Genomic DNA, 19,546 nt, shown 5'->3' on the forward strand with positions numbered 1-19,546 from the left:
TGGGATATGGGGTCACTATAGGGTCCTTATGGGGTCAGTATGGGATATGGAGTCACTATAGGGTCCTTATGGGGTCAGTATGGGATATGGGGTCACTATAGGGTCCTTATGGGGTCAGTATGGGATATGGGGTCACTATAGGGTCGTTATGGGGTCAGTATGAGATATGGGGTCACTATAGGGTCCTTATGGGGTCAGTATGGGATATGGGGTCACTATAGGGTCCTTATGGGGTCAGTATGGGATATGGGGTCACTATAGGGTCCTTATGGGGTCAGTATGGGATATGGGGTCACTATAGGGTCCTTATGGGGTCAGTATGGGATATGGGGTCACTATAGGGTCCTTATGGGGTCAGTATGGGATATGGGGTCACTATAGGGTCCTTATGGGGTCATTATGGGGTCCTTATGGGATATGGGGTCATTATGCGGTTGTTATGGGATATGGGGTCATTATGGGGTCGTTATGGGGTTGTTATGGGGTCGTTATGGGATATGGGGATGGTAAGGGGTTGTGGTTATGGGTTTATGGGGTCCCTGGCTGCGGTTATGGGGTCATTAGTTATGCTCTATGCTGGTTATGGGGTCCCTGGCCGTGCTATGGGGTCCCTGGCTGTGGTTATGGGGTCAGTGTGCTATGGGGTCCATGCTGGCTGTGGTTATGGGGTCCAGTCTGTGGTTACGGGGTCCAGTCTGTGGTTATGGGGTCCAGTCTGTGGTTATGGGGTCCAGTCTGTGGTTATGGGGTCCAGTCTGTGGTTATGGGGTCCATGCTGGCTGTGGTTATGGGGTCCAGTCTGTGGCTATGGGGTCCCTGGCTGTGGTTATGGGGTCTCAGTCTGTGCTATGGGGTCAGTCTGTGCTATGGGGTCCCTGGTTGTGGTTATGGGGTCATTAGTGCTGCTCTGTGCTGGTTATGGGGTCCCTGTTATGGTTATGGGGTTGCAGTCTGTGCTATGGGGTCATTGTCTGTGGTTATGGGGTCCATAGTGATGGGCAATGCTGTCTGTGCTCCATGCTGGTTATGGTTATGGGGTCGCAGTCTGTGCTATGGGGTCCCTGGTTGTGGTTATGGGGTCAGTGTGCTATGGGGTCTGTGCTGGCTGTGGTTATGGGGTCTCTGGCTGTGGTTATGGGGTCCAGTCTGTACTATGGGGTCAGTGTCTCTGTTCTATGGGGTCAGCCTGTGCTATGGGCTCCCTGTTATAGTTATGGGGTCATTAGTGCTGCTCTGTGCTGGTTATGGGCTCCCTGTTATAGTTATGGGGTCACTAGTGCTGCTCTATGCTGGTTATGGGGTCCCTGGTTGTGGTTATGGGGTCCCTGGCTGTGGTTATGGGGTCAGTGTGCTATGGGGTCCATGCTGGCTGTGGTTATGGGGTCCAGTCTGTGGTTATGGGGTCCCTGGCTGTGGTTATGGGGTTGCAGTCTGTGCTATGGGGTCAGTCTGTGCTATGGGGTCCCTGGTTGTGGTTATGGGGTCACTAGTGCTGCTCTGTGCTGGTTATGGGGTCCCTGGTTGTGGTTATGGGGTCAATAGTGCTGGGCTATGCTGTCTGTGCTCCATGCTGGTTATGGTTATGGGGTCCCTGGTTGTGGTTATGGGGTCCAGTCTGTGCTATGGGGTCCCTGTTATGGTTATGGGGTCAATAGTGATGCTCTATGTTGGTTATGGGGTCCCTGTTATGGTTATGGGGTCCCTGGTTGTGGTTATGGGGTCAATAGTGATGCTCTGTGCTGGTTATGGGGTCCCTGGTTATGAGTTATGGGGTCCCTGGCTGTGGTTATGGGGTTGCAGTCTATGCTATGGGGTCCCTGTTATGGTTATGGGGTCACTAGTGCTGCTCTGTGCTGGTTATGGGCTCCCTGTTATGGTTATGGGGTCATTAGTGATGCTCTGTGCTGGTTATGGGGTCCCTGGTTGTGGTTATGGGGTCAATAGTGCTGCTCTATGCTGGTTATGGGGTCCCTGGTTGTGGTTACGGGGTCATTAGTGCTGCTCTGTGCTGGTTATGGGCTCCCTGGCTGTGGTTATGGGGTCGCAGTTCATGCTATGGGGTCATTGTCTGTGGTTATGGGGTCAATAGTGATGGTCTATGCTGGTTATGGGGTCAATAGTGATGGGCTATGCTGGTTATGGGGTCAATAGTGATGGGCTATGCTGGTTATGGGGTCAATAGTGATGGGCTATGCTGGTTATGGGGTCAATAGTGATGGGCTATGCTGGTTATGGGGTCAATAGTGATGGGCTATGCTGTCTGTGCTCCATGCTGGTTATGGTTATGGGGTTGCAGTCTGTGCTATGGGGTCCCTGGCTGTGGTTATGGGGTCAGTGTGCTATGGGGTCTGTGCTGGCTGTGGTTATGGGGTCCAGTCTGTGGTTATGGGGTCCAGTCTGTGCTATGGGGTCAGTGTCTCTGTTCTATGGGGTCAGCCTGTGCTATGGGGTCCCTGGTTGTGATTATGGGGTCAATAGTGCTGCTCTGTGCTGGTTATGGGGTCCCTGGTTGTGATTATGGGGTCATTAGTGCTGCTCTGTGCTGGTTATGGGGTCCCTGGTTGTGATTATGGGGTCATTAGTGCTGCTCTGTGCTGGTTATGGGGTCCCTGGTTGTGGTTATGGGGTCATTAGTGATGCTCTATGCTGCTTATGGGGTCCCTGTTATGGTTATGGGGTTGCAGTCTGTGCTATGGGGTCATTGTCTGTGGTTATGGGGTCAATAGTGCTGGGCTATGCTGTCTGTGCTCCATGCTGGTTATGGTTATGGGGTCCCTGGTTGTGGTTATGGGGTCCCTGGCTGTGGTTATGGGGTCCAGTCTGTGCTATGGGGTCCCTGGCCGTGGTTATGGGGTCTCAGTCTGTGCTATGGGGTCAGTGTCTCTGTTCTATGGGGTCAGTCTGTGTTATGGGGTCCCTGGTTGTGGTTATGGGGTCATTAGTGCTGCTCTGTGCTGGTTATGGGCTCCCTGTTATGGTTATGGGGTCAATAGTGCTGCTCCATGCTCATTATGGGGTCCCTGGTTGTGGTTATGGGGTCCCTGGTTATGGGTTATGGGGTCAGTGTCTGTGGTTATGGGGTCATTAGTGCTGCTCTATGCTGGTTATGGGGTCCCTGGTTGTGGTTATGGGGTCCCTGGCTGTGCTATGGGGTCCCTGGTTGTGGTTATGGGGTCAATAGTGATGCTCTCTCCTGGTTATGGGGTCCCTGGTTGTGGTTATGGGGTCCCAGTCTGTGGTTATGGGGTCAGTGTCTGTGCTATGGGGTCCCTGGCTGTGGTTATGGGGTCAATAGTGCTGCTCTGTGCTGGTTATGGGCTCCCTGGCTGTGGTTATGGGGTCCCTGGTTATGGGTTATGGGGTCCCTGGCTGTGGTTATGGGGTCGCAGTCTGTGCTATGGGGTCCCTGGCTGTGGTTATGGGGTCAGTGTGCTATCGGGTCCATGCTGGCTGTGGTTATGGGGTCCCTGGCTGTGGTTATGGGGTCGCAGTCTGTGCTATGGGGTCCCTGGCTGTGGTTATGGGGTCACAGTCTGTGCTATGGGGTCAGTGTCTCTGTTCTATGGGGTCAGTCTGTGCTATGGGCTCCCTGGTTCTGGTTATGGGGTCCCTGGCTGTGGTTATGGGGTTGCAGTCTGTGCTATGGGCTCCCTGTTATAGTTATGGGGTCCCTAGTGCTGCCATGCTATCAGTGCTCCATGCCGGTAGTGGTTACGGGGTCACTAGTGCTGCTCTGTGCTGGTTATGGGGTCCCTGTTATGGTTATGGGGTCCCTGGTTATGGGTTATGGGGTCAGTGTCTGTGGTTATGGGGTCATTAGTGCTGCTCTGTGCTGGTTATGGGCTCCCTGTTATGGTTATGGGGTCCATAGTGCTCCATGCCGGTAGTGGTTATGGGGTCATTAGCGCTGCTCTATGCTGGTTATGGGCTCCATAGCGCTGCTATGCTGGTTATGGGCTCCATGCCGGTAGTGGTTACGGGGTCATTAGCTCTGCTCTATGCTGGCTATGGGCTCCATGCCGGTAGTGGTTACGGGGTCATTAGCGCTGCTCTATGCTGGTTATGGGCTCCATGCCGGTAGTGGTTACGGGGTCATTAGCGCTGCTCTGTGCTGGCTATGGGCTCCATGCCGGTAGTGGTTACGGGGTCATTAGCTCTGCTCTGTGCTGGCTATGGGCTCCATGCCGGTAGTGGTTACGGGGTCATTAGCTTTGCTCTATGCTGGTTATGGTGTCAGTGCTCCATGCCGGTGGTGGTTACGGCTCAGTGGTGCCGGGTTGTGCCGCCCCCCGCCGCCCGTTCCCGGCCGTGTGTCCCGTCCCTCCCGCTCACTCACCGTCGCCGTCCGCCCTGAACACGAAGCTCCGGCCCGGGGTCAGCAGCTGGAAGCGCAGCGCGCCCAGAGCCGACACGGAGCAGCGAGCGGACAGAGACACGAACCGCTTCGAGAACGACGCCTGGGGAACAACCGGGCCATTAGGGGGGGACGATGGGGTACCAATGGGGGGGGTCCCACTGGGGGGGTTACATTGGGGTGGGGGTCCCATTGGGGGGGGGCCCATGGGGGGAGTCCCATTGGGGGGGGTCACATTGGGTGGGGGTCCCATTGGGGGGGTCCTATTGGGGTCCCATTGGGGGGGGTCCCATTGGGGGGGTTACATTGGGGTCCCATTGGGGGGGGTCCCATTGGGGGGGTCCTATTGGGGGGGTACATTGGGGTCCCATTGGGGGGGGTCCCATTGGGGGGGTTACATTGGGGTCCCATTGGGGGGGTACATTGGGGGGGGTCCCATTGGGGGGTTACATTGGGGTCCCATTGGGGGGTACATTGGGGGGGTTACATTGGGGTCCCATTGGGGGGGGTCCCATTGGGGGGGTACATTGGGGTCCCATTGGGGGGGTACATTGGGGGGGTTACATTGGGGTCCCATTGGGGGGGGTCCCATTGGGGAGGTTACATTGGGGTGAGGGTCCCATTGGGGTGAGGGTCCCATTGGGGGGGGTCACATTGGGTGGGGGTCCCATTGGGGGGGTTACATTGGGGTCCCATTGGGGGGGGTACATTGGGGTCCCATTGGGGGGGTACATTGGGGTCCCATTGGGGGGGTACATTGGGGGTGTTACATTGGGGTCCCATTGGGGGGGATCCCATTGGGGAGGTTACATTGGGGTCCCATTGGGGGGGTTACATTGGGGTCCCATTGGGGGGGGTCCCATTGGGGGGGTCCCATTGGGGGGGTTACATTGGGGTCCCATTGGGGGGGTCCCATTGGGGGGGGTCCCATTGGGGGGGTTACATTGGGGTCCCATTGGGGGGGGTCCCATTGGGGGGGTTACATTGGGGTCCCATTGGGGGGGGTCCCATTGGGGAGGTTACATTGGGGTCCCATTGGGGGGGGTACATTGGGGGGGGTACATTGGGGTCCCATTGGGGAGGTTACATTGGGGTCCCATTGGGGGGGTACATTGGGGGGGGTACATTGGGGTCCCATTGGGGGGGTACATTGGGGGGGTTACATTGGGGTCCCATTGGGGTCCCATTGGGGGGGTCCCATTGGGGGGGTACATTGGGGGGGATCCCATTGGGGGGGTACATTGGGGGGGTTACATTGGGGTCCCATTGGGGGGGGTACATTGGGGGGGGTACATTGGGGTCCCATTGGGGAGGTTACATTGGGGTCCCATTGGGGGGGTACATTGGGGGGGGTACATTGGGGTCCCATTGGGGGGGTACATTGGGGGGGTTACATTGGGGTCCCATTGGGGGGGTTACATTGGGGTCCCATTGGGGGGGGTACCATTGGGGTCCCATTGGGGGGGATCCCATTGGGGGGGTTACATTGGGGTCCCATTGAGGGGGTTACATTGGGGTGAGGGTCCCATTGGGGTGAGGGTCCCATTGGGGGGGGTCACATTGGGTGGGGGTCCCATTGGGGGGGTTACATTGGGGGGGTTACATTGGGGTCCCATTGAGGGGGTTACATTGGGGTCCCATTGGGAGGGGTCCCATTGGGGGGGTTACATTGGGGTCCCATTGGGGGGGTACATTGGGGTCCCATTGGGGGGGGTCCCATTGGGGGGGCTACATTGGGGTCCCATTGGGGGGGATCCCATTGGGGGGGTTACATTGGGGGGGGTCACATTGGGTGGGGGTCCCATTGGGGGGGTCCTATTGGGGTCCCATTAGGGGGGGTCCCATTGGGGGGGTACATTGGGGTCCCACTGGGGGGTCCCATTGGGGAGGTTTCATTGGGGTCCCATTGGGGGGTACATTGGGGTCCCATTGGGGGGGGTCCCATTGGGGGGGGTTACATTGGGGTCCCATTGGGGGGGTTACATTGGGGTCCCATTGGGGGGGTACATTGGGGGGGGTCCCATTGGAGGGGGTACATTGGGGTCCCATTGGGGGGGTTACATTGGGGTCCCATTGGGGGGGGTACATTGGGGTCCCATTGGGGGGGTCCCATTGGGGGGGTTACATTGGGGTCCCATTGGGGGGGGTACATTGGGGTCCCACTGGGGGGGGTCCCATTGGGGGGTTACATTGGGGTCCCATTGGGGGGGGTCCCATTGGGGGGGTTACATTGGGTGGGGGTCCCATTGGGGGGGTCCTATTGGGGTCCCATTGGGGGGGGTCCCATTGGGGGGGTACATTGGGGGGGTTACATTGGGGTCCCATTGGGGGGGTCCAATTGGGGGGGTTACATTGGGGTCCCATTGGGGGCGGTCACATTGGGTGGGGGTCCCATTGGGGGGGTCCTATTGGGGGGGTCCTATTGGGGTCCCATTTGGGGGGTCCCATTGGGGTCCCATTGGGGGGGATCCCATTGGGGGGGTCCTATTGGGGGGGTACATTGGGGTCCCACTGGGGGGTCCCATTGGGGAGGTTACATTGGGGTCCCATTGGGGGGGTCCCAATGGGGGGGTACATTGGGGTCCCATTGGGGGGGTTACATTGGGGTCCCTTTGGGGGGGTTACATTGGAGTCCCATTGGGGGGGTACCATTGGGGGGGTACATTGGGGTCCCATTGGGGGGGTACATTGGGGTTTCATTGGGGGGGGTCCCATTAGGGGTGGTCCCATTGGGGGGGGGTACATTGGGGTCCCATTGGGGGTGGTCCCATTGGGGGGGTTACATTGGGGTCCCATTGGGGGGGTACATTGGGGTCCCATTGGGGGGGTTACATTGGGGGGGCTACATTGGGGTCCCATTGGGGGGGATCCCATTGGGGGGGTTACATTGGGGGGGGTCACATTGGGTGGGGGTCCCATTGGGGGGGTCCTATTGGGGTCCCATTAGGGGGGGTCCCATTCGGGGGGTACATTGGGGTCCCACTGGGGGGTCCCATTGGGGAGGTTTCATTGGGGTCCCATTGGGGGGGTACATTGGGGTCCCATTGGGGGGGTACATTGGGGGGGTTACATTGGGGTCCCATTGGGGGGGTACATTGGGGTCCCACTGGGGGGTCCCATTGGGGAGGTTTCATTGGGGTCCCATTGGGGGGGTACATTGGGGTCCCATTGGGGGGGTACATTGGGGGGGTTACATTGGGGTCCCATTGGGGGGGTACATTGGGGTCCCACTGGGGGGGTCCCATTGGGGTCCCATTGGGGGGGGTCCCATTGGGGGGGTTTCCATTGAGGTCTCATGGGGGTCCCATTGGTGGGGAGTCCCATTGGTGGGGTCTCATTGGGGTCCTGTTGGGGGGGGTCCCACTGGGGGAGGGTCTCATTGGGGGGGAGTTCAATTGGGGTCCCATTGGGGTCCTATTGGGAGCACGTCCCTTTGGGGTCCCATTGGGGTCCCATTGGGAGGGGGTCCCATTAGGGTCCCATTCGTGGGGTGGTCATATATGGGGGGGGTCACATATGGGGGGGTGCCATTGGGGGGGGGGGTCCCATTAGGGTCCCATTGGGGGGTCAGTCATATATGGGGGGGGTCACATATGGGGGGGTCCCATTCGGGGGGGTCTCATTGGGGTGGTCCCATTGGGGTCCCATTGTGGGGGGGCTCCTATTGGGGTCCCATAGTGTTCCCATTGGGGTCCCATTGTGTTCCCATTGGGGGGGTCCCATAGTGTTCCCATTGGGGTCCCATAGTGTTCCCATAGTGCTCCCATTGTGGGGGGGTCCCATAGTGTTCCCATAGTGTTCCCATAGTGTTCCCATAGTGTTCCCATTGGGGTCCCATAGTGTTCCCATAGTGTTCCCATAGTGTCCCCATAGTGTCCCCATAGTGTTCCCATAGTGTTCCCATAGTGTTCCCATTGGGGTCCCATAGTGTTCCCATTATGTTCCCATTGGGGTCCCATAGTGTTCCCATTATGTTCCCATTGGGGTCCCATTGGGGTCCCATAGTGTTCCCATTATGTTCCCATTGGGGTCCCATTGGGGTCCCATAGTGTTCCCATTATGTTCCCATTGGGGTCCCATAGTGTTCCCATTATGTTCCCATTGGGGTCCCATAGTGTTCCCATTATGTTCCCATTGGGGTCCCATTGGGGTCCCATAGTGTTCCCATTATGTTCCCATTGGGGTCCCATTATGTTCCCATTGGGGTCCCATAGTGTTCCCATTATGTTCCCATTGGGGTCCCATTGGGGTCCCATAGTGTTCCCATTATGTTCCCATTGGGGTCCCATTGGGGTCCCATAGTGTTCCCATTATGTTCCCATTGGGGTCCCATTGGGGTCCCATAGTGTTCCCATTATGTTCCCATTGGGGTCCCATAGTGTTCCCATTATGTTCCCATAGTGTTCCCATTGGGGTCCCATAGTGTTCCCATTATGTTCCCATTGGGGTCCCATAGTGTTCCCATAGTGTTCCCATTGTGGTCCCATAGTGTTCCCATTATGTTCCCATAGTGTTCCCATTGGGGTCCCATAGTGTTCCCATAGTGTTCCCATAGTGTTCCCATAGTGTTCCCATTATGTTCCCATTATGTTCCCATAGTGTTCCCATAGTGTTCCCATAGTGTTCCCATTATGTTCCCATTGGGGTCCCATAGTGTTCCCTTTGGGGGGCTCCCATTGGGGTCCCATAGTGTTCCCATAGTGTTCCCATTGGGGTCCCATTGCGGTCCCATAGTGTTCCCATAGTGTTCCCTTTGGGGGGGTCCCATTGGGGTCCCATAGTGTTCCCATAGTGTTCCCATAATGGTCCCATTGGGGTCCCATAGTGTTCCCATAGTGTTCCCATTGGGGTCCCATTGTAGTCCCATAGTGTTCCCATTATGTTCCCATTGGGGTCCCATTGGGGTCCTATAGTGTTCCCATAGTGTTCCCATTGATGTGGTCCCACAGTGTCCCCCCCCCCCCCACCTTGTCACTGTGGAAGTAGCGGAGACACTGTGAGTCCAACGTGACCCAGCGGCGCTGGTAGCGGCACTGCCTGCAGGGGGCACAGGGACAGGGACAGACATTGGTCCCCATTGCCCCCACTGGCCTCCATTGGTCCCCACTGTCCCCCATTGGCACCCCCACTGGCCCCCATTGGTCTCCAGTGATCCCCATTGGCCCCCATTGGTCTCCAGTGATCCCCATTGGCTCCCATTGGCCCCCATTGGCCTCCATTGGTCCCCATTGGTCTCCATTGGTCCCCATTGGTCCCCACTGTCCCCCATTGGCCCCCATTGGCCTCCATTGGTCCCCATTGGCCCCCATTGGTCTCCATTGGCCCCCATTGCTTCCCATTGGTTCCCATTGGTCTCCAGTGATCCCCATTGGCCCGCATTGGTCCCCATTGGCCTCCATTGGTCCCCACTGGTCCCTACTGGCCCCCATTGCTTCCCATTGGTCCCCATTGGTCTCCAGTGCTCCCCATTGGCTCCCATTGGCTCCCACTGGCCTTCATTGATCTCCAGTGATCCCCATTGGCTCCCATTGGCTCCCACTGGCCTTCATTGGCCCCCATTTGCTTCCATTGGTCCCCATTGGTCCCCCATTGCCCCCCACTGCCCACCATTGCCCCCCCATTGGTCCCCATTGGCTCCCATTGGCCTCCATTGGCCCCCATGGGCTCCTGTTGGTTCCCAGTGGCCCCCATTGCTTCCCATTGGCCCCCATTGGCCCCCATTGGTCCCCATTGGTTCCCACTGGTCCCTACTGGCCCCCATTGCTTCTTATTGGCTCCCATTGGCCCCCATTGGTCCCTATTGTCTCCAGTGCTCCTCATTGGCCCCCACTGCATCCCATTGGTCCCCATTGGTCTCCAGTGATCCCCATTGGCCCCCATTGGCCTTCATTGGTCCCCACTATCCCCCATTGCTCTCCATTGGCCTTCATTGGTCCCCATTGGCCCCCACTGGCCTCCATTGATCCCCATTGGTTCCCACTGGTCCCTACTGGCCCCCATTGCTTCCCATTGGCCCCCATTGATCCCTATTGGTCTCCACTGTCCCCGATTGGCCCCCCCATTGGCCTTCATTGGTCCCCGTTGGCCCCCATTGGTCTCCAGTGATCCTCATTGGCCCCCATTGGCTCCCATTGGCCCCCATTGGCCTTCATTGGTCCTCGTTGGCCCCCATTGGTCTCCAGTGATCCTCATTGGCCCCCATTGGCTCCCATTGGCCCCCATTGGCCTCCATTGGTCCCCATTGGTTCCCACTGGTCCCTACTGGCCCCTATTGCTTCCCATTGGCTCCCATTGGCCCCCATTGGCCTGCATTGGTCTCCAGTGCTCCCCATTGGTCCCCATTGGTCTCCAGTGATCCTCATTGGCCCCCATTGGCTCCCATTGGTCCCCATTGGCCTCCATTGGTCCCCATTGGTTCCCACTGGTCCCTACTGGCCCCCATTGCTTCCCATTGGCTCCCATTGGCCCCCGTTGGTCCCTATTGGTCTCCAGTACTCCCCATTGGCCCCCATTGGCTCCCGTTGGCCCCCATTGGCCTTCATTGGTCTCCAGTGCTCCCCATTGGCCCCCATTGGCCTTCATTGGCCCCCATTGGCTCCCATTGCCCCCCCATTGGTCTCCATTGGCCCCCATTGGTCCCCATTGTCCCCGATTTGCTCCCATTGGTCCCCATTGGTCTCCACTGCCCACCATTGCCCCCCCATTGCTTCCCATTGGCCTCCATTGGCCCCCATTGGCTTCCATTGGTCTCCAGTGCTCCCCATTGGCCCCCATTGATTCCCACTGGTCCCCATTGGTCTCCAGTGATCCTCATTGGCCCCCATTGGCTCCCATTGGCCTTCACTGCCCCCCACTGTCCCCCATTGGCCCCCCCATTGGCCTCCATTGGTCCCCACTGGTCCCCGTTTGCTCCCATTGGTCCCCATTGTCCGCCACTGCCCACCATTGCCTCCCATTGGTTCCCATTGCCCCCATTGGTCTCCAGTGCTCCCCATTGGCCCCCATTGCTTCCCATTGGCCTGCAATGGCCCCCATTGGCTTCCATTGGTCTCCACTGCTCCCCATTGGCCCCTCACTGCCCACCATTGCCCCCCCATTGGCCTTAATTAACCCCATTAACCCCATTACCCCCATTGCCCCCATTACCCCCATTACCCCCATTACCCCCATTGCCCCCATTGCCCCCATTACCCCATTACCCCATTGCCCCCATTACCCCCCATTACCCCCCATTACCCCCATTGCCCCCATTGCCCCCCATTGCCCCCATTACCCCCATTGCCCCCATTGCCCCCATTGCCCCCATTACCCCCCATTTCCCCCATTGCCCCCCATTGCCCCCATTGTCCCCCATTGGTCACCACTGCCCCCATTGCCCCCATTGCCCCCATTGCCCCCATTGCCCCCATTACCCCCATTGCCCCCATTACCCCCCATTACCCCCCATTAACCCCATTGCCCCCATTGCCCCCCATTGCCCCCATTACCCCCATTACCCCCCATTACCCCCCATTACCCCCATTGCCCCCATTGCCCCCATTACCCCCACTGCCCCCATAGCCCCCATTACCCCCATTGCCCCCATTACCCCCACTGCCCCCATTGCCCCCATAGCCCCCCATTGCCCCCCATCCTCACTCACCCCTGCGGCGCCATCTTGTCCAGCCACCCCCCATATATGGGGGCTCCAAACAGCGCTATGGGGTGACCAGCTGTGGGGCTGACCATGGGGGGGGCACAGCTGGGCTCAGGGCTGGACCTAGAGGGAACAATGACCCCATAAGGAACAATGGCCCCATAGGGAACAATGGCCCTATAGGGAACAATGAGCCTATAGGGAACAATGACCCTATAGGGAACAATGGCCCTATAGGGAACAAGGGCCCTATAGGGAATGATGGCCCTATAGGGAAAAATGGCCTTATAAGGAACAATGGCCCTATAAGGAACAATCGCCCTATAGGGAACAATGGCCCTATAAGGAACAATGGCCATATAGGGAACAATGACCCTATAAGGAACAATGGCCCTATAAGGAACAATGGCCCTATAGGGAACAATGACCCTATAGGGAACAATGACCCCATAAGAACAATGGCCCTATAAGGAACAATGACCCTATAGGGAACAATGACCCTATAGGGAACAATGGCCCTATAAGGAACAATGGCCCTATAGGGAACAATGACCCTAAAGGGAACAATGGCCCTATAAGGAACAGTGGCCCTATAAGGAACAGTGGCCCTATAGGGAACAATGACCCTATAAGGAACAATGGCCCTATAGGGAACAATGGCCCTATAGGGAACAATGACCCCATAAGGAACAATGACCCTATAAGGAACAATGGCCCTATAAGGAACAATGACCCTATAAGGAACAATGGCCCTATAGGGAACAATGGCCCTATAGGGAACAATGGCCCTACAAGGGACAATGACCCCAAATCCCACCCTATATCCCACCCACACCCCACCCCATATCCCACCCCACAACCCACCCAACTCCCCACACCCCATATCCCACCCCACATCTCACCCCACATCCCACCCCACATCTCACCCCACACCCCACCCCATATCCCACCCCACATCTCACCCCACCCCATATCCCACCCCACATCCCAATATCCCACCCCACACCCCATATTTCACCCCATATCTCCCCCCATATCAACCCATACCCCACCCCATATCCCATCCTATACCCCACCCCATATCCCATCCCATATCCCACACCCGATATCCCATCCCACATCTCACCCCATATTCCACCCCCACCCCACCCCATACACCATATCTCACCCCACACCCCATATCATACCCTATATCTCACCCCACACCCCACCCCATATCTCACCCCATATCCCACCCCACACCTCACCCCACACCCCATATCTCACCCCACAACCCATATCAAACCCCATATCCCACCCCACACCTCACACCCCACCCCATACCCCACCCCACACCCCATATCCCACCCCACACCCCATATCCCACCCTATATCTCACCCCACGCCCCATATCACACCCCATATCCCACCCTATATCCTACCCCACACCTCATATCTCACCCCATATACCACCCCACACCCCATATCCAATGTCCTGCCCCACATCCCACCCCATATCTCACTCCAAACCCCATATCCCAACCTATATCCCACCCTACACCCCATATCCTATCCCATACCCCGTATCCCACCCCATATCCCTCCCCACACTCCATATCCCACCCCATTTCCCACCCCATATCCCATATCACACCCCACACCTCACCCCATATCTCACCCCACACCCCATACCCCACCCCATATCCCACCCCACACCCCATATCCCACCCCAAACCCCATATCCTACCCCATACCCCGTATCCCACCCCATATCCCACTCCACACCCCATATCTCACCCCATATCCTACCCCATACCCCATATCCCACCCCATATCTCACACCCCATATCCCACCCCATATCTCACCCCACATCCCAACCCATACCCACACTCCACATTATATCCCACCCCAAACACATTTCACCCCATATCCCACCCCACACCTCACCCCACACCCCATATCCCACCCCACACCCCATATCCCACCCTATATCTCACCCCAAACCCCATATCCCACCCCATATCCCACCCCAAACCCCATATCCCACCCCATATCTCACCCCATATCCCAACCCATACCCCACACCCCACCTTATATCCCACCCCACACCCCATATCCCATACCATTATCCCACCCCATATCTCACCCCACACCCCATATCCCACCCTATATCCCACACCACACCCAGTATCCCACCCCATATCCCACCCCCCACCCTATACCCCACCCCATATCTCACTCCAAACCACATATCCCACCCTATATCCCACCCCACACCCCATCCCCCACCCTATATCCCACCCCACACCCCATATCCCACCCCATATCTCACCCCATATCCCAACCCATACCCCACACCCCACCTTATATCCCACCCCACACCTCATATCCCACCCCACACCCCATATCTCACCCCACACCCCATATCCCATACCATTATCCCACCCCATATCTCACCCCACACCCCATATCCCACCCTATATCCCACCCCACACCCCACATCCCACCCCATATCCCACCCCCTGCCCCACATCTCACCCCACACTCGTGTCCCTGCATTGTCCCATCTCTTCCTCGTCGCTGCTCAGGCCGCCCACGTGCTGGGTCTGCCCCACGGCATCGGGGTCCTGCTGTGGGGCGGGGGTCAGCACTTATGGGGCAGGGCCCACTTATGGGGCAGAGCCCACTTATGGGGCAGAACCCACTTATGGGGCAGGGATCACTTATGGGGCAGGGCTCACTTATGGGGCAGGGCCCACTAATGGGGCAGGACCCACTTATGGGGCAGGGATCACTTACTTATGGGGCAGGGCCCACTTCTGGGGCAGAGCCCACTTATGGGGCAGGGATCACTTATGGGGCAGGGCCCACTTATGGGGCAGGGATCACTTACTTACGGGGCAGGGCCCACTTATGGGGCAGGGATCACTTATGGGGCAGAGCCCACTTATGGGGCAGGGCCCACTTATGGGGCAGGGATTACTTATGGGGCAGAACCCACTTATGGGGCAGGGATCACTTATGGGGCAGAACCCACTTATGGGGCAGAACCCACTTATGGGTCAGTGATCACTTATGGGGCACAGATCTCCCCATTCCCACCTGTTCATCCATCCTGGGGGCAGAGTCGTCCTCAGAGTCACCTGTGGGGCGAGAAATGGGGCCATTTAGGGCCATTAGGGGCCATTTGGGGTCATTTAGGGCCATTTAGGTCCATTTAGGGCCATTTAGGGTCATTTAGGTCCATTAGGGGCCATTTAGGTACATTCAGGGCCATTTAGGTCCATTTAGGGCCATTTTCGGGTCATTTAGGGCCATTAGGGGCCATTAGGGGTCATTTAGGGCTATTTAGGACCATTTAGGTCCATGTAAAGCCATGAGGGGTCATTTAGGTCCATTAGGAGCCATTTAGGTCCATTTAGGGCCATTAGGAACCATTTAGGGTCATATAGAGCCATTTAGGCCCATCTAGGTCCATTAGGGGCCATTAGGGGTCATTTAGGGCCGTTAGGGATCATTTAGGGCTATTTAGAACCATTTAGGACCATTTAGGTCCATTAGGGGCCATTTAGGTCCATTTAAAGCCATTTAGGGTCATTTAGATCCATTAGGGGCCATTTAGGTCCATTTAGGGTCATTTGGAGCCATTTAGATCCATTTAGGTCCATTTAGGGTCATTTAGGGCCATTTAGGGCCATTTAGGTCCATTTGGAGCCATTTAGATCCATTTAGGACCATTAGGGACCATTTAGGGTCATTTAGGTCCATTTGGAGCCATTTAGGTCCATTTAGGACCATTTAGGGTCATTTAGGTCCATTAGGGACCATTTAGGTCCATTAGGGGCCATTTAAGTCCATTTAGGGCCATTTGGAGCCATTTGGGGCCATTTAGGTCCATTTAGGACCATTAGGGACCATTTAGGTCCATTTAGGGTCATTTAGGTCCATTTGGGGCCATTTAGGGCTATTTAGGACCATTTAGGACCATTTAGGTCCATTAGGGGCCATTTAGATCCATTTAGGTCCATTTAGGGTCATTTAGGTCCATTTGGGGCCATTTAGGATCATTTAGGGCCATTTAGGGCCATTTAGGTCCATTTAGGTCCGTTTGGAGCCATTTAGATCCATTTAGGACCATTAGGGACCATTTAGGGTCATTTAGGTCCATTTGGGGCCATTTAGATCCATTTAGACCATTTAGGACCATTAGAGACCATTTAGGGTCATTTAGGGGCCATATGGAGCCATTTGGGGCCATTTAGGTCCATTTAAAGCCATTTAGGTCCATTTAAAGCCATTTAGGATCATTTAGGTCCATTTAGGGCCATATGAAGCCATTTGGGGCCATTTAGGTCTATTTAGGGGCCATTTGGGTCCAATTAGGGCCATTTAGGGTCATTTAGGACCATTATGGGGCCATTTAGGGCCATTTAGGACCATCCCATTGCTACTCACCCCATTGGGGCTGTGTGGGGTGGGGGGGCAACATGGCGGAGCTGCGGGAGTCCTCCAGGGCAGCGACACCGAGGGATAGAGCGGCACTATGGGATAGAGAGTATTATGGGATAGAAAGTATTATGGGATGGATGGAGGGTATTATGGGATGGATAGAGGGTATTATGGGATGGATAGAGGGTATTATGGGATAGAGGGGATTATGGGATGGATGGAGGGTATTATGGGATGGATGGAGGGGATTATGGGATGGATAGAGGGGATTATGGGATGGATAGAGGGGATTATGGGATGGGGGGTATTATGGGATGGATAGAGGGTATTATGGGATGGATAGAGGGGATTATGGGATGGATGGAGGGGATTATGGGATGGATAGAGGGGATTATGGGATGGATAGAGGGGATTATGGGATGGATAGAGGGTATTATGGGATGGATAGAGGGGATTATGGGATGGATGGAGGGTATTATGGGATGGATGGAGGGGATTATGGGATGGATAGAGGGGATTATGGGATGGGGGGTATTATGGGATGGATAGAGGGTATTATGGGATGGATAGAGGGGATTATGGGATGGATAGAGGGGATTATGGGATGGATAGAGGGATTATGGGATGGATAGAGGGTATTATGGGATGGATAGAGGGGATTATGGGATGGATGGAGGGTATTATGGGATGGATGGAGGGGATTATGGGATGGATAGAGGGGATTATGGGATGGGGGGTATTATGGGATGGATAGAGGGTATTATGGGATGGATAGAGGGGATTATGGGATGGATAGAGGGGATTATGGGATGGATGGAGGGGATTATGGGATGGATAGAGGGTATTATGGGATGGATAGAGGGGTATTATGGGATGGATAGAGGGGATTATGGGATGGGGGGTATTATGGGATGGATAGAGGGGATTATGGGATGGATGGAGGGTATTATGGGATGGATGGAGGGTATTATGGGATGGATAGAGGGGATTATGGGATGGATAGAGGGGATTATGGGATGGATAGAGGGTATTATGGGATGGATGGGGGTATTATGGGATGGAGGGTATTATGGGATGGATAGAGGGGATTATGGGATGGATAGAGGGTATTATGGGATAGAGGGGATTATGGGATGGATGGAGGGTATTATGGGATGGATAGAGGGTATTATGGGATGGATAGAGGGGATTATGGGATGGATAGAGGGGTATTATGGGATGGATGGGGGGTATTATGGGATGGAGGGTATTATGGGATGGATAGAGGGGATTATGGGATGGATAGAGGGTATTATGGGATAGAGGGGATTATGGGATGGATGGAGGGTATTATGGGATGGATAGAGGGTATTATGGGATGGATGGGGGTATTATGGGATGGATGGAGGGTATTATGGGATGGATAGAGGGGTATTATGGGATGGATGGAGGGGATTATGGGATGGATAGAGGGGTATTATGGGATGGATGGGGGGTATTATGGGATGGAGGGTATTATGGGATGGATAGAGGGGATTATGGGATGGATAGAGGGTATTATGGGATGGATAGAGGGTATTATGGGATGGATAGAGGGTATTATGGGATGGATAGAGGGTATTATGGGATGGATAGAGGGTATTATGGGATGGATGGAGGGTATTATGGGATGGATAGAGGGGATTATGGGATGGATAGAGGGTATTATGGGATAGAGGGGATTATGGGATGGATGGGGGGTATTATGGGATGGATAGAGGGGATTATGGGATGGATAGAGGGGATTATGGGATGGATAGAGGGTATTATGGGATGGATAGAGGGTATTATGGGATGGATAGAGGGTATTATGGGATGGATAGAGGGTATTATGGGATGGATGGAGGGTATTATGGGATGGATAGAGGGGATTATGGGATGGATAGAGGGGATTATGGGATGGATGGAGGGGATTATGGGATGGATGGAGGGTATTATGGGATGGATAGAGGGGTATTATGGGATGGATAGAGGGGATTATGGGATGGGGGGTATTATGGGATGGATAGAGGGGATTATGGGATGGATAGAGGGGATTATGGGATGGATGGAGGGTATTATGGGATGGATGGAGGGTATTATGGGATGGATAGAGGGGATTATGGGATGGATAGAGGGGATTATGGGATGGATAGAGGGTATTATGGGATGGATGGGGGTATTATGGGATGGATAGAGGGTATTATGGGATGGATGGGGGTATTATGGGATGGATGGAGGGTATTATGGGATGGATAGAGGGGTATTATGGGATGGATGGAGGGGATTATGGGATGGATGGAGGGGATTATGGGATGGATAGAGGGGATTATGGGATGGATAGAGGGGTATTATGGGATGGATGGGGGGTATTATGGGATGGAGGGTATTATGGGATGGATAGAGGGGATTATGGGATGGATAGAGGGGATTATGGGATGGATGGAGGGTATTATGGGATGGATAGAGGGTATTATGGGATGGATGGGGGTATTATGGGATGGATGGAGGGTATTATGGGATGGATAGAGGGGTATTATGGGATGGATGGAGGGGATTATGGGATGGATAGAGGGGTATTATGGGATGGATGGGGGGTATTATGGGATGGAGGGTATTATGGGATGGATAGAGGGGATTATGGGATGGATAGAGGGGATTATGGGATGGATAGAGGGGTATTATGGGATGGATAGAGGGGATTATGGGATGGATAGAGGGGTATTATGGGATGGATGGGGGGTATTATGGGATGGAGGGTATTATGGGATGGATAGAGGGGATTATGGGATGGATAGAGGGGATTATGGGATGGATGGAGGGGATTATGGGATGGATGGAGGGTATTATGGGATGGATAGAGGGGATTATGGGATGGATAGAGGGGATTATGGGATGGATAGAGGGGATTATGGGATGGATGGAGGGTATTATGGGATGGATAGAGGGTATTATGGGATGGATGGGGGTATTATGGGATGGATGGAGGGTATTATGGGATGGATAGAGGGGTATTATGGGATGGATGGAGGGGATTATGGGATGGATAGAGGGGATTATGGGATGGATAGAGGGGATTATGGGATGGATAGAGGGGATTATGGGATGGATAGAGGGGATTATGGGATGG

General features: G+C 55.3%; 1 protein-coding gene across 1 annotated transcript in view; it reads right to left on the reverse strand.

Moving 5' to 3' along the window:
* Positions 1 to 19,546, reverse strand: part of LOC107307205 (arf-GAP with Rho-GAP domain, ANK repeat and PH domain-containing protein 1-like) — a 103,691-nt gene that overhangs the window by 68,195 nt on the left and 15,950 nt on the right. Inside the window, exons 4-9 of the mRNA XM_085541624.1 lie at positions 16,426 to 16,511; positions 15,073 to 15,113; positions 14,509 to 14,600; positions 11,997 to 12,113; positions 9,322 to 9,391; positions 4,337 to 4,457 (exon numbers count right to left, since the gene is read on the reverse strand). Of these exons, the coding sequence (XP_085397750.1) occupies positions 4,337 to 4,457; positions 9,322 to 9,391; positions 11,997 to 12,113; positions 14,509 to 14,600; positions 15,073 to 15,113; positions 16,426 to 16,511 (527 nt within the window). The remainder of the gene's footprint in view (positions 1 to 4,336; positions 4,458 to 9,321; positions 9,392 to 11,996; positions 12,114 to 14,508; positions 14,601 to 15,072; positions 15,114 to 16,425; positions 16,512 to 19,546) is intronic.

Source organism: Coturnix japonica, chromosome 1 (assembly GCF_054131305.1).
Source record: "Coturnix japonica strain WE chromosome 1, WE-NBRP24, whole genome shotgun sequence".
NCBI classification, from domain to species: Eukaryota; Metazoa; Chordata; class Aves; order Galliformes; family Phasianidae; genus Coturnix; species Coturnix japonica.